Source organism: Myotis lucifugus, unplaced genomic scaffold (assembly GCF_000147115.1).
Source record: "Myotis lucifugus unplaced genomic scaffold, Myoluc2.0 scaffold_790, whole genome shotgun sequence".
Taxonomy (NCBI): domain Eukaryota; kingdom Metazoa; phylum Chordata; class Mammalia; order Chiroptera; family Vespertilionidae; genus Myotis; species Myotis lucifugus.
The window spans coordinates 175,571-189,052 of NW_005871838.1; the positions used below are offsets into that span (position 1 = coordinate 175,571).

At 61.2% G+C, this 13,482-nt stretch overlaps 1 protein-coding gene across 1 annotated transcript in view; it reads left to right on the plus strand.

The window, feature by feature from the left end:
- The window catches only part of DNAH10 (dynein axonemal heavy chain 10), a 62,940-nt gene that overhangs the window by 37,891 nt on the left and 11,567 nt on the right, over nt 1-13,482 (plus strand). The window contains 17 exon segments of the mRNA XM_014448253.2: nt 19-171; nt 1,117-1,377; nt 2,552-2,724; nt 3,713-3,806; nt 4,050-4,217; nt 4,584-4,772; nt 5,279-5,450; nt 5,803-6,006; nt 6,578-6,658; nt 7,892-8,089; nt 9,034-9,195; nt 9,939-10,113; nt 10,641-10,822; nt 11,671-11,807; nt 12,229-12,446; nt 12,768-12,989; nt 13,214-13,361. Of these exon segments, the coding sequence (XP_014303739.1) occupies nt 19-171; nt 1,117-1,377; nt 2,552-2,724; nt 3,713-3,806; nt 4,050-4,217; nt 4,584-4,772; nt 5,279-5,450; nt 5,803-6,006; nt 6,578-6,658; nt 7,892-8,089; nt 9,034-9,195; nt 9,939-10,113; nt 10,641-10,822; nt 11,671-11,807; nt 12,229-12,446; nt 12,768-12,989; nt 13,214-13,361 (2,937 nt within the window).

Sequence of the window (13,482 nt, forward strand, 5' to 3'; positions counted from 1 at the left end):
CCTCTCTTCCTGTTTCAGATTGTGCTGATGGTCAATTTCTCTTCCCGCACCACCTCCCTGGACATCCAGAGAAACTTAGAAGCAAACGTGGAAAAACGGACCAAGGACACCTACGGCCCCCCCATGGGAAAACGCCTGCTGGTGTTCATGGACGACATGAACATGCCCAAGGTCGTGGGAGTTCACGGGGCGGGAAGGGGGGCGGGGCCGGGCGCTGGTGTGTGTGTGTGTGTGTGTGTGTGTGTGTGTGTATGCGCACATGCATGGTGAGAGCGTGTGTGAGGAGACCTGTCTCGTTCTGCATGCGCAGGGCACAGTGCTGGGGACTCCTGGGCTGTTCCTCTTCGAGGGGCTTGTCCGCAGGGACGGGGTTCCTCGGCTCCGTAGGAGTAACGCAGCACGAGGTGGCCTCTGCGCCCCATCTAGCGTGTGCTTGGGCAGGTGTTTCCACGTGAGCTGTGCTTTCGATACTACACTGTTCCCGGCCCCACGTACATGGAGGCCTACGGGCAGGCACGTCCCAAGAATCCCTCCGGATTTACCAGGGGCGGGAGCTCGAGCCTGAGACGGGCAAAGCTTCTTAGTCCTGGGCTTCACATGTATATCACCTATAGCACCATCTTTTCCCGAAAGCCTGCCTTCCAGAAGGGCTTTGCTCAAAGCAAGATTCATCCATCCGTCCATGCATCTGTCCATCTTCCCATCAGTCTGTCTGTCCATGCATCTGTCCATCCTCCCATCAGTCCATCTGTCCATGTGTGTGTCCATCCTCCTATCAATCCATCCGTGCATCTGTCCATCCTCCCATCAGTCCATCCGTCCATGCACCCGCCCACACACCCACTTAGCCATTCCTCTATCACTCATCCGTCTGTCCCTCTATCCGTGCATCCGCCCACATGTCTCTCCGCCCAGCCATTCAGTCAGCATGTTTACTGAGCAGCTCCTGTGGCATCGGTGCTGCGCGGCGAGGAGCACACCCTGTGGGCCCCGCCCCACGGGCCTGGCTCAGGGGCGCCGTGGCGAATGCCTGCACAGTTGCCGAGAAGCCTGTGAAGCGGCCCCGCGTGCTGGGGGGCCAAGGCGATGGCACCGTCGTCTTCTCTGCACACCCAGGTGGACGAGTACGGCACCCAGCAGCCCATCGCCCTGCTGAAGCTGCTGCTGGAGAAGGGCTTCCTGTACGACCGCGGCAAGGAGCTGAACTGCAAGAGCATCCGAGACCTCGGCTTCATCGCGGCCATGGGCAAGGCGGGGGGCGGCCGCAACGAGGTGGACCCGCGGTTCCTCTCGCTGTTCAGCGTCTTCAACGTGCCGTTCCCCTCGGAGATGTCTCTGCACCTGATCTACTTCTCCATCCTGAGAGGCCACACCTCGGTAACCGGCTTTCCTCGCCGTCCAACTAACGTGCCTCGTGTGGGGTGGGGCGTGGGGCGACGTGCGCACTCGGCACTCGGCACCTGCCGCCCACGGTGCTCTTCGGGCCTGTGAACACGTTATTTCTTTCAAAACCAGGAGGGAAATGAGTGTGATCAGCCCACAGTGTATGCATCCTCACACCCGCGCTCTCATCAAACAAGGCATTTTATGAGGAAAGGGGCTCAGAGGCCAAAGTGCCTCGGCCCTGCGAGTTGGGTTGTGGCCTTGAGTTACAGCAGTGAATCGCCCGGGCTCGGTGCTGGCGCCGCCCCCACGCTGCGCTGCAGATGCCGTGAGCCTCCGGGGCGCCCTCACCTGGAGCAGGAGCACGGGGCACCCGCGCCCTGGCGTGTGGGGGAAGGAGAGGCGCACGTTGTGTGGCCCAGGGCCTGGCACAGAGCAGATGCCGATGGATGCGTTACTGCTGCTGTCATGCTGACTGCTTGGCCCCCACGAGTGCAGCCCATGTGTTTACTCATGGCCTCTGGCCCTGGCCTGTCCCTTCTGAAGGGGCCCCCACACTCAGGTCCTCAGGGCCAGGCAGAGGCGAATCTGAGGGACGGCGGGGGGTCAGCAGGACCGGCGGGCACCAGGCCTGTTCATGCCCCACCTGAAGGCATTTGCTTTCAAAACTGCACAGTCTGCACCCGCAAAACCCAGACTGAGGGTGGTTCACCCCGTGCGGACTTGTCAGAGTGACGGGGGCCCAGAAGCAGATGATGGGTTTCTCTGTGGTAACTTTTATCTCCTCTTAAAACATCCCGGTGAAACTCACGGCACGTGAGATTAGTTCTCTGAACCATCTGAACGGACATCATTCAGCGGCCTTTAGTCCATTCACAGTGGCTTCCAACCATCCTCACTGCTCAGTTCTAGGGGGTTTTCACCGCCTCCCCCGTCCTCCCGCCCCGGCAGCCCCCAGTCTGCTCTGTGTCATGGGCTTCCCTGATCGGGACATTTCCTGTAAGTGGGTCCCACGCTCTCTCCCTCGGCATCGTGTGCTCCGGCTCCCCGCACGGTGCGCCTGGCAGGGCTCCGTTCCTGTTCACGGCCGAGTGGTGCGCCATCGCGTGGATGGACCACGTGTGCCTCTCGCCAGCCACCACTGACACCGGGCCTTCTCCGTTTCTAGGTGTTTCACGAGAGCATCGTCGCCGTGAGCGACAGGCTGACGCGCTGCACGCTGCAGCTCTACACGGACATCGTGCAGGAGCTGCCGCCCACCCCGTCCAAGTTCCACTACATCTTCAACCTGCGCGACCTCTCGCGGGTGTTCCACGGGCTGGTCCTCACCAACCCTGAGCGGTGAGTCGGGGCGTCTCCGGCATGTGCGCAGCAGGGGCTCTTCTGTTCCTTTAAGACAAGGACCTGGCGGCACGTCCCGTCAGCCCGTGCACAGTGGGCGCAGGGCCTTTGTTTACCTCACACGCCCCGCCGCCTCGTCCGCCCTCGGGTTGAAGGCGGAGGGACGGGGCAGAGGGTGACGGGACAGTGCGTCCCCGGCCGGACCGCTCTGCTGCCCTCTCACTCTTAGTCCCCACTCCCCGTCTGAACGTGCCCGTGTGTTCCTCGCGCTCCTGCCACGGGAGCGTTTGCAGTTGAAGTCGGTGAACTGTGTGTCTTTGGGAGAAGCAACCACAGAGGATGTAAGCTGGTCACACTGTTTTCTCCGTCAAACTAGACTTGTTTGTGTTTTTCTTTTCTTTATTTTTATTTTCTGTATCTCTCTGTGTGTGTGTATTTGCACCAATGAACACTTCACGTGGATCTGCAAGCATAGAGTCACATTATGAATCCGCATCCTATAAACGGGTTAAGGACCCCACACCAGCCCAGACCGACCTGGGCACCCTCGCGGGGTTCGGACTGGCAGCTCAGGAGGGGGCAGCTCCAGGCATTCGGGGTGGCGTGAGGGCTCTTTGCCAGAAACCAGAGGAAGTCCAGGTCCGGGCGGGACGGAGCTGGCTCTGAGAAGGAGGCGCTGCTGGTGCCCATGCTGGTTTTAGATCCCGGGTCCCAGCCGGCGGAGCTGTAGGGCACGCATCCTGTGCCACGTGTGTCCTTTAGAGACAGCGCCCTTTTCTTCCCTCTCGGAGGGCGCGCTCTAGACACCACCTTACGCTCTTCACAGGGAACGTGCCGGCTTCCATTAGCCCCATTCCTGTGAGCCCAGCGGGAGGGCCGAGGAGGCCCACAGAGAGGCTGTCCTCGTCCGCACCCGGGAACTCACCTAGGCAGGAGCATCAGCCTGCGACTCGATGCCTCGTGGCTGATGGCGGCCCTTCCATCGCAGGTTCCAGACGGTGGCCCAGATGGTGAGGGTCTGGAGGAACGAGTGTCTGCGTGTCTTCCACGACCGGCTGATCAACGAAGACGACAAGGCTCTGGTCTGTGCTCAGAGCCACGCAGATGCCGCTCGGCCCACGGGTCCCTGGGGGGCGGGGGAGCAGAAAACCCCATGTGTTGTTATGTAGCGAATAGACACTGAAGACAGAGGTCGGCGTCGAGGAGGGTGGGCCAGTGAGCGCCTGGTCGCGTTTGGGAGGGACTGGGCCGCATGACCTGGTTGTGCCTCCCCCGCCAGTGAGGGCGCGGTGTGGGCTTTGGGTCGTTACTGGCCCCTGTCGCAGGTGCAAGAGTACATATCAGACCTGGTCACGGAGCACTTCAAGGACGACGTGGAGGTGGTGATGCGGGACCCCATCCTGTTCGGGGACTTCCGCATGGCGCTGCACGAGGAGGAGGAGCGCATTTACGAAGACATCCAGGACTACGAGGCGGCCAAGGCTCTGTTCCAGGTGCGGGCGGGGCTGGTGTCCCCTCCGGCGGTTTCCCTGTCCTGGGTGCGTGCGAATGACCGGAGGAGTGTGTGACACAGACCCCTGGGCTCACCCCCGAGAGTCCCTCCGTCGAGCCAGGGAGGCCCCGGGTGCCGGTGCATCGCCAGGTTCGGGAACCACTCTCCCGAGTGGAGCCTTGCAACCAGCGTGGGCTCAACCTCCAGCCAGCAATGGAAGCCTCCATCGTGCATGCTGGACTCAGGCCCCTCAACCCACGTGATCCACTCCTCAGTCCTCAGGCAGGGAGAGGAGTGTCCCCTCCACTCCTGGTCCCTCCGGGACAGCAGGAGAGAGCCCGGCCTCACCCTCCGAACGGTCCCGCAGGAGATCCTGGAGGAGTACAACGAGAGCAACACCCGCATGGACCTGGTGCTGTTCGACGACGCCCTGGAGCACGTGACGCGCGTGCACCGCATCATCCGCCTGGACCGCGGCCACGCGCTGCTGGTGGGCGTCGGCGGCTCCGGGAAGCAGTCCCTGGCCAAGCTGGCCGCCTTCACGGCCGGCTACGAGGTGAGCGCCTCCGGCCCAGCTGCCCACTGAGGGAGGCGTTAGCTCCACGGGCAGCTTCTGCACAGCCTCCCCGTTCATTGGTTCATCGGGCGGAGGGAGCTCACGCCTGGTGCTGGTCCCGCTGCCTTTACTGCTCGCTCATCCTCGGCTTCCTTTCCTCCCTGTAACCCAACTAACTCATTTTCACAACCAAAGGTCTCTTACACCCGCTTCCTCCCACTCACACAGCCCCTCGGACAGCCCCGTGCCCGCCGCACGCCCCTCCCCCGTGTGCAGGCTGAGTGCCCATCTGGTTTGTTTGACAAAAGGACGCGACTGCTTTTCTGTCCCGAGTCTCTCACTCAATAGTCTCGTGTGAAAACAGCCTGGTCACCTGGTTGGCCCTGGCTCATCCCTCGCCGATGGCTCTCGCCCTGGCAGTCCCTGCAGACGTGCGAGTTCCGCGTCACGGAGCTGCCCCCCCTCGCGCTCGCGGTCCCACGCAGCGCCCTGCTCCGTGCCGGCAGGTGTTCGAGATCCTCCTGAGCCGCGGCTACTCGGAGAGCAACTTCCGGGAAGACCTGAAGAACCTCTACCTGAGGCTGGGCATCGAGAACAAGACGACGATCTTCCTGTTCACGGACGCGCACGTGGTGGAGGAGGGCTTCCTGGAGCTCATCAACAACATGCTCACCTCAGGTGCCGGCCCCGGGGCGTCCTCCAGGCGCTCGCCGTGGGGGGCGGGGGGAGCACGACAGGCCACTGGCAACCCCCCCAGAAGCCGTGACATCGGGCCAAGTGCCTCTCGGGGGGAACTGCCCCCAGAGGAGAACCCTGCTCTGATGCTCGTGACCCCCCCCCCCCCCGCCCTCCCCCCCGCCGTGAGCAGGAGGCGTTGGTCGTTCCCACTTCACAGGGAGGAGGTTGAGGCTCGAAGGGTGAGCCTTGGGTCTCAGAGTTGCGGTTTGGACTCTTCCGGGGACCCTGTGCTCCGTGTGCTCAGGGCCGGAGGGACTCCCGGCCCCGGGGAACCCGCCTGTCCTCGTCCCAGGCATGGTGCCCGCGCTCTTCGCCGAAGATGAGAAGGAGACCATCCTCAGTCAGATTGACCAGGAGGCGCTGAAGCAGGGGGTCAGCCCGGCCAAGGAGTCCGTGTGGCAGTACTTCGTGAACAAGAGTGCCAACAACCTGCACATCGTCCTGGGCATGTCGCCCGTGGGGGACGCCCTGAGGACCTGGTGCCGGAACTTCCCAGGTGCGCCCCCTTCAGCAGGGCCTGTGCCTCGGGGAGCGATGCACGACCTGAGGCTCCACCAGCCAGTGAAACTCGCCGTGTCGTGGGTTCGGACCGTGCAGTGTGGGGCCAGCAGGCGTCGCCCGTGCGTGTTGTCCCCGGGGGGTGATGTCCTTACGGCAGGACATGCTCACAGTCCCAGGGCGAGGCCCCGGGTGGGCTCAGCAGCACTTCTGCTGCCTCCCCTGTGCCAGAATCGTGCTAGTCGGTGGGAGGTGCAGTGCCCTCGGGCACGCTGGGTTGTCAGTGCTGGGCTGGCAGGTACACCACCGAGAGAGGCCAGGGGGCTGCAGACAGCCTCGTGCCCAGACTGCCCACGTGTCAGCAGTGCTGGGCTGGCAGGTACACCACCGAGGGAGGCCAGGGGGCTGCAGACAGCCTCGTGCCCAGACTGCCCACGTGTCAGCAGTGCTGGGCTGGCGCCACCCGCTGCGGCTGAGTTACTCTCGGGCACCTGTGTGTTGGGAACGGAAGATGTGTCGGTGTTGAGGGTCCGGGTTGCACAGCGACCCTCTGTTTCTCTGCTTTCAAGGTCTGGTGAATAACACTGGCATTGACTGGTTCATGCCCTGGCCGCCCCAGGCCCTGCATGCGGTCGCCAAGTCATTTTTAGGTAAGTGGCAGCGAAGATGGGGACCACATCAGTGGTATAACTAAGCAGTTTGTGACCGCCTTCTTTTAACACATGGCGGACCAGTAGTTTCATTGCTGGCTTTACCCAGTGGTCAGATAAGTTTCTATTGAACGAGTACAAAAAGCATTTTACATAAATGTTAAAGGCACGCCTTAAAATTAAATAACCATTGCATTTTGAAGTTATTTATTACATGTTCTTTTATTACCAGCTAGTATCTTTTTAAAGTATGAGACTTTGTAAAACACTGTAATATGAAGCGAGAATTCTCATAATCCGTCCGCAATGTGTTAAAAAATATTTTTATTGATGTCAGAGAGGAAGGGAGAAGGAGGGAGAGAGAGAACCTTCAATGATGAGAGAGAATCATGGATCGGCTGCCTTCCCCATGCCCCACACTGGGGATCGAGCCTGAAACCTGGGCATGTGCCCTGACCAGAATCAAACCATGGCCTCCTGGTTCACAGATCGACACTCAACCGCTCAGCCTGCCAATCTTCCTAAACATCAATGGAGAGGTCCTCGGGAGAGGATTAGCAACTAGGAGTAAATAAATCAAGTGTCACCTTGTAAATACATAGTCAGCAAACCAGTCCCTGTTGTGAGGAGTGCAGGTGTGGGGGAGGGGCCAGGAGAGGAGCATTTCGGAGTGTGGATCAGCACCGTGGCCCGGAGGGGCCACCAGCAAGTGACAATGGCTCTTGTTCTTCCAAAAACATTTTATATCACTTTTTTGGTGGTAAAATATATATAACATAAAAATTGCCTTTTAAACCACTTTTAAATATACAGGTCAGTGGCATTAAGTACGTCCACATTGTGTCGCCAGCACCACCACGTCCTGAATGTGCCTGATCTGGATATCTCACATAAGTCCAGTCACACCACGCTTGTCCCTCTGCCTGCTCTCATGTAGCATGCTTCCGGGCGAGCCTCCCTCTTTAAGGCTGATGAACATTCCCTTGCGTGGATGGACCACACGTTTATCCGTCGTCCGTGGGTGGACACTTGGGTCACTTCTGCTTCGGCTGTTGTGACTCATGCTGCGGTGAACATCGGCGTCCGAGAATCTGCTTGTGTCGGCTTTCACTCCTTTGGGGGACACAGCCAGGAGCGGAACTGCTGGGTCCCGTGGGAATCCTCATTTAACTTTTCGAGGAGCTGCTCTTGTCCTTTCGTGAAGAGGCACGTTGTCCGTCCCTCCCTCCGTAGGGCCTAATACGATGATCCCGGAAGAACACATAGAAGATCTGGTGGAACATGTGGTTTTGGTGCACGGGTCCGTGGGTGAATTCAGCAAACAATTTCTGCAGAAGCTGAGGCGCAGCAACTACGTGACTCCCAAGAACTACCTTGATTTTATTAACACGTACTCGAAACTACTGGACGAGAAAACCCAGAATAACATAGGTGAGCCTGGGAGCGGGTGGCTACAGGCGTGTCATCATTGACGGCGATCCAGACCCCAACCTGGTGTGAGCGGCGCTGCTTAGTGAGGCCAGGCGTGCACAGGACCCAGGCGGAGCGAGACCCAGCTGGGGTTTGCTCTCCAGGGGCTCTCCTGTGTGGCAGGGCCTGGCACGCCTGACCTCTCCTTCCGGTGCTGGGCTGTGAACCTGCTCAGCTCTAAGTGCCCTGAGACTGGAGAGTCGGCGGCAGCAGTGCGCTCTGCTGGTGGATGCTTTTAGTTTCTGATTTCTTTCTTTCTTTTTTTTTTTTTTTAAATATATTTTATTGATTTTTCACAGAGAGGAAGGGAGAGGGATAGAGAGCCAGAAACATTGATGAGAGAGAAACATCGATCAGCTGCCTCCTGCACACCCCCCATTGGGGATGTGCCCGCAACCAAGGTACATGCCCCCGACCGGAATCGAACCCGGGACCCTTGAGCCCGCAGGCCGACGCTCTATCCACTGAGCCAAACCGGTTCTGGCTCTGATTTATTTCTTATTGAAAAAGACAAGCCTAAAGCAGAGGTAACGTATATATTGTGCAAAGGTTAAAAGTCAGGGATAGGGAAGGGAAATTTAAAATCGCTCCTAAAAGTTTTGCATAGAAGTCATCTCTACCTGACTTTTGGTTTAAGTCCTTTTGTGCTTTTTTTGTTGGGAAATGCTTTTTCAAAAATGCCGTGACCCTTGGCCAGACCAAGGGCTGTTTTCAGAACTAAGTTCATTTTGGCTGATGCCATCCTAACACCTCTGGTGGTGGAGGTGCCGAGCGATGCTTGACATTTCATGAGAAGGCTGTTTCCCGGCGAGCCCAGGCTGGCCCGGCGCCGCGAGGCCGCTGGTGTGCCGGCCCGGGTGCTGGAAACAGCCGCCTGGCCGCTGGACGCCGCTCTCTGTCCTCAGCTCAGTGCAAGCGGCTGGAGGGCGGGCTGGACAAGCTGAAGGAGGCCTCCATTCAGCTGGACGAGCTGAACAGGAAGCTGGCCGAGCAGAAGATCGTGCTGGCCGAGAAGTCCGCCGCCTGCGAGACCCTGCTGGATGAGATTGTCACCAACACAGCCACCGGTGAGTGCGGGCCGGGCACGGCGGGGACACCCCACAGCAGGCTGACCTCCTCCAGAGGCCCTGGGGGGCTGCAGGCCTGGGCATTCCTCGGTCATAGATGCATCCCCCCACCTCTGCCCTGTCGTCACATGACCTCTTCCCTCCGTCTGACAAAGACACTCTTTCCAAATTAGGTGGCATTCTGAGGTTCTGGGTGGGCGTGCATTTGGGGGAACATTATTCGACCCAGTGTCCCTCCTGGGAGCCTCGGGAGGTGCTGTGTGCTGGGGCGGGAACCACAGTCAGCCGCCAGGGAGATGTGACAACCCAGGCCGAGCCCGTGCCAGGAAGCAGATACAGAGCGATGAGACGGGAGCAGTGGGCGGGCCACGTGAGGGAGTGGCTTTTGAGTTGGGCCTGAAAGCACACGGGAAAAGGGTGATGAAAAGGCAGAGAGGTCCCAGTGAGCCGGAGACAGGGAGGGCACGGTGTCCGCGGGCCCTGGGCAGGCCGGCCGGGGGCTGTCACGTGGGCTGGAGCGGGTGAGACATGGCTGGGAGGTCAGTCAGAGCAGCAGTCCTGGTTGAGACCCAGTGTCCCGTGAGCACCCGTGTTCTAGGGGGACTCCCGAGGCCACCATATTGGCCAACGCGTATCACCTCCCCCTGTGGCCCAGCCACGACCCTGAAGGGCTGCCCCTGCTTTGGCTCAGTAGCAGTGGTCCGTCCCCCACACCCAGTCGCCTCTCTAACCCCCGCCCCCAGCGGAGGAAAAGAAGAAGCTGGCGGAAGAGAAGGCCATAGACATCGAGGAGCAGAACAAGATCATTGCGGTGGAGAAGGCCGAGGCCGAGACGGCCCTCGCCGAGGTCATGCCCATCCTGGAGGCCGCCAAGCTGGAGTTGCAGAAGCTGGACAAGTCGGACGTGACAGAGATCAGGTACCGGGCAGGGCCGCCTCCCGCTGGGCTCGTCCCCAGCGTCACTCCGGAAAGCAGCGCGGTTGTCGTGGCAGAGCTAGCGCGGCCCGCGGAGGGGATGGTCTTCGTTTGCAGAGGAGGGAAGGGGGCCCGGGCGGCGCGGTGGCTGGCCCTAGGCCCCCAGCTGGTGGGGAGCAGCGCTGCTGCCCTTGAACCCAGGCTGACTCCCACGGGGAGACTGGGCTCCAGAGCGGGCTGTGGCGCGGGGGGGGGGGTGCTCTGTGAGTCGGTCCTCTCGATGGGAACGCACTCAGGGCCGGGTAGCACCCGCTGGAACGACAGCAAAGCGCCCCCCTGGGGGCCCTGGGCGATGCGGGGGTTGGGGGGCGCGGCCAAAGGGTGAGGCCCCAGACCTGCCCTCGGAGCAGCTCACCCGCTGGGACGTGGCTTCCTGCCCCCACGCATGGCCGCTCCGAGGCCCAGCTCCAGGTGCGCATGTGCCAGGACCCTCGTTGAGGCTGCGCTCACCCGCCTCCCGTGTCCGCCAGGTCCTTCGCGAAGCCCCCGAAGCAGGTGCAGACGGTGTGCGAGTGCATCCTCATCATGAAGGGCTACAAGGAGCTCAACTGGAAGACGGCCAAGGGCATGATGTCCGACCCCAACTTCCTGCGCTCGCTCATGGAGATCGACTTCGACTCCATCACCCAGGGCCAAGTGAAGAACATCCGCAGTGCGTGTGGGTGTGGCGGGAAGGCCAGCTCGCTCTCCACGGGGCACCTCAGTCCCGGGGGCCGGGATGGAGAGCCAGGAGGGGCTTGTCGCAGGCAGGGGGGCCCGTGGCCCTGCGGATGGAGGGGCTTCTGGAGGCAGATGGTGGCGCTGTCCCGGGAAGCAGGACAGGCCCGTCTCCTGGCACTCAGGCCAGCGCCACCTTCTGCGCCTCCCGACAGGCCTGGTGGTGCCTGGAGTCGGCCTAACCCCCGAGCTCTCCTCTTGTGCCTCTTGCCGCATAAGCTCTCCTGCGGGTCCCTGGCGGGGAGGGTGTGGAGGCGGGCGGCACCGCCCACGGCCAGCCCCTGACTTCAGCACAGAGTGCCCACCCCGCCTGGCCCGCAGGCCTGAGCCCGGGGGTGGGGTGGGGGGGTGGGAGGGGAACAGTCTTTGCTAAGACGGCTCGAGTGCCTGGCACCACTGTTCTCCCCAACGCTGCTCGGCACTGTCACCCCGCGCACTTCTGCAGCCACTTAGACACAAACCAAAGGCTGCCAATCCCAGAAACCCCAGGCGCTGTGGGTGGGGGAGCGGGAGAGGCCACCGTGACCCCTAATGGCCTGCGAGCTGTTAGTGCCCTGCTCTGGGCCTTGGCGCCGGCTGGGAGTCCCCTGGGGCTGCCGCGGCCATAGGGAAGCGCCCGGATCATGGGACATTCTGTGCCGTCACATCTGAAATATCCTCTGACTTAAAACATGTTCAGGGTTGGACCCACCCTGCTGTCCGTGGGACCCTGGGTCCCGGTCACGTGCCTTGTCCACGGGCAAGTCTTCCCCGTCACTGAGCCATGGCGCCTTTGACCGTCAGGTCTCTTGAAGACTCTCAACACCACCATTGAAGAAATGGAGGCTGTGAGCAAAGCAGGCCTGGGGATGCTGAAGTTCGTCGAAGCCGTCATGAGCTACTGCGACGTTTTTAAAGAGATCAAGCCCAAGAGAGAAAAGGTATCGCCCGTCCGTCAGGCGCAAGCACTGCCGCTGAGGGACCCATTTGGAGTCAGTTAACGTGCCCACTGCTTTGCTGGGAGAATCCCGGCAAATTCTGCCCTCGGAGAAGCTCGATCTTAAGCCCCATAAACATTTTCTCCCCAATAAACAAACTACAGCTCTCATTTGGGCCTAATGGGAACTGACAGAAACTGTCCTAAAGATTTTCCAATTTTGTGTGAAGAGAGCAGGATGAAAGAGATTCAAGGTTGCTGTCGAGGGCTGCGGTCGCCGACAGTCACAGGACGGTCTCGCCGTGGCAGGGGTGGCCCCAAAGGGCACGGACCTCGTTAGGAAGCAGGCGGAGTCAGCCGGGGTGCGGCTCGTGGCCCTGCCCACCATGGACCGCTTCCCCACCGTCCCGCGACTGTCTCCGTAGGTGGCCAGGCTGGAGCGGAACTACTTCCTCACGAAGCGGGAGCTGGAGAAGATCCAGAACGAGCTGGCGGCGCTCCAGAGAGAGCTGGAAGCCCTGGGGGCCAAGTACGAGGCGGCCATCCTGGAGAAGCAGAAGCTGCAGGAGGAGGCGGAGATCATGGAGCGCCGGCTCATCGCCGCGGACAAGCTCATCTCGGGGCTGGGCTCGGAGAACATCAGGTGGGCGGGCGTCTGCGTTCTCGTCTGGAAACGGGGGGAGAGTCTGATTTAGCCCTCGCTGGTTTGGCTCAGTGGATAGATAGGGCGTTGGGAATGAAGGGTCCCGGGTTCGATTCTGGTTGAGGGCACGTACCTGGGTTTGCAGACTCGATCCCCTGGCCCTGGTCCGGGCATGTGTGGGAGGCAACCCATCGATGTGTCTCTCTCACATCGATGTTTCCCTCTGTGTCCCCGTTAGCAGTGGGTCCAGTTGGTTCTTCTAGAATGTTCTTTAGAGGGTGCAGGAAGGTGCCTGCTCACCACAGCGCCCTCCTGCGCCAGGTGGCTGAGGGACCTGGACGAGCTGATGCATCGGCGTGTCCGGCTGCTGGGCGACTGCCTGCTGTGCGCGGCCTTCCTGAGCTACGAGGGCGCCTTCACCTGGGAGTTCCGCAACGAGATGGTCAACCAGGTCTGGCAGCAGGACATCACGGAGCGGGAGATCCCCCTGAGCGTCCCTTTCCGCCTGGAGAGCCTGCTCACGGACGAAGTGGAGATCAGCAGGTGTGTGTCCGCGCCCGCAGGCCCAGGGGCGCCTCCAGCTGGGCCCCGCGGGCGGCCCCTGCAGGGCACAGCACGGGGGGCCCTGCACAGCCAGCGCCCGGGCCCCGAGGAGGGACCAGCGGTCTCGGGACTGTGGATTGTTCTGGGAAGCCGACCCCACCACCCTCGTCCTTGGTTCACAACTTGGCAAGAGAAATGGATTTCCCTGCCGCTGTCCCTTCCAGGTGGGGCTCCCAGGGCCTGCCCCCCGACGAGCTCTCCATCCAGAACGGCATCCTCACCACCCGGGCCAGCCGCTTCCCCCTCTGCATCGACCCCCAGCAGCAGGCCCTCAACTGGATCAAGAGAAAAGAGGAGAAAAACAACCTGCGGGTACGGCCCTGCCCCTCCCGGCCCCCCGGCCCCAGCAGTGCCCAGCGAAATGCCCTGCCGTGAGCCCTGTGTGGAGTCAGGAAGGGGGTGGAGCCCAGCTGTTCCTCTGCTCTGATCTGCG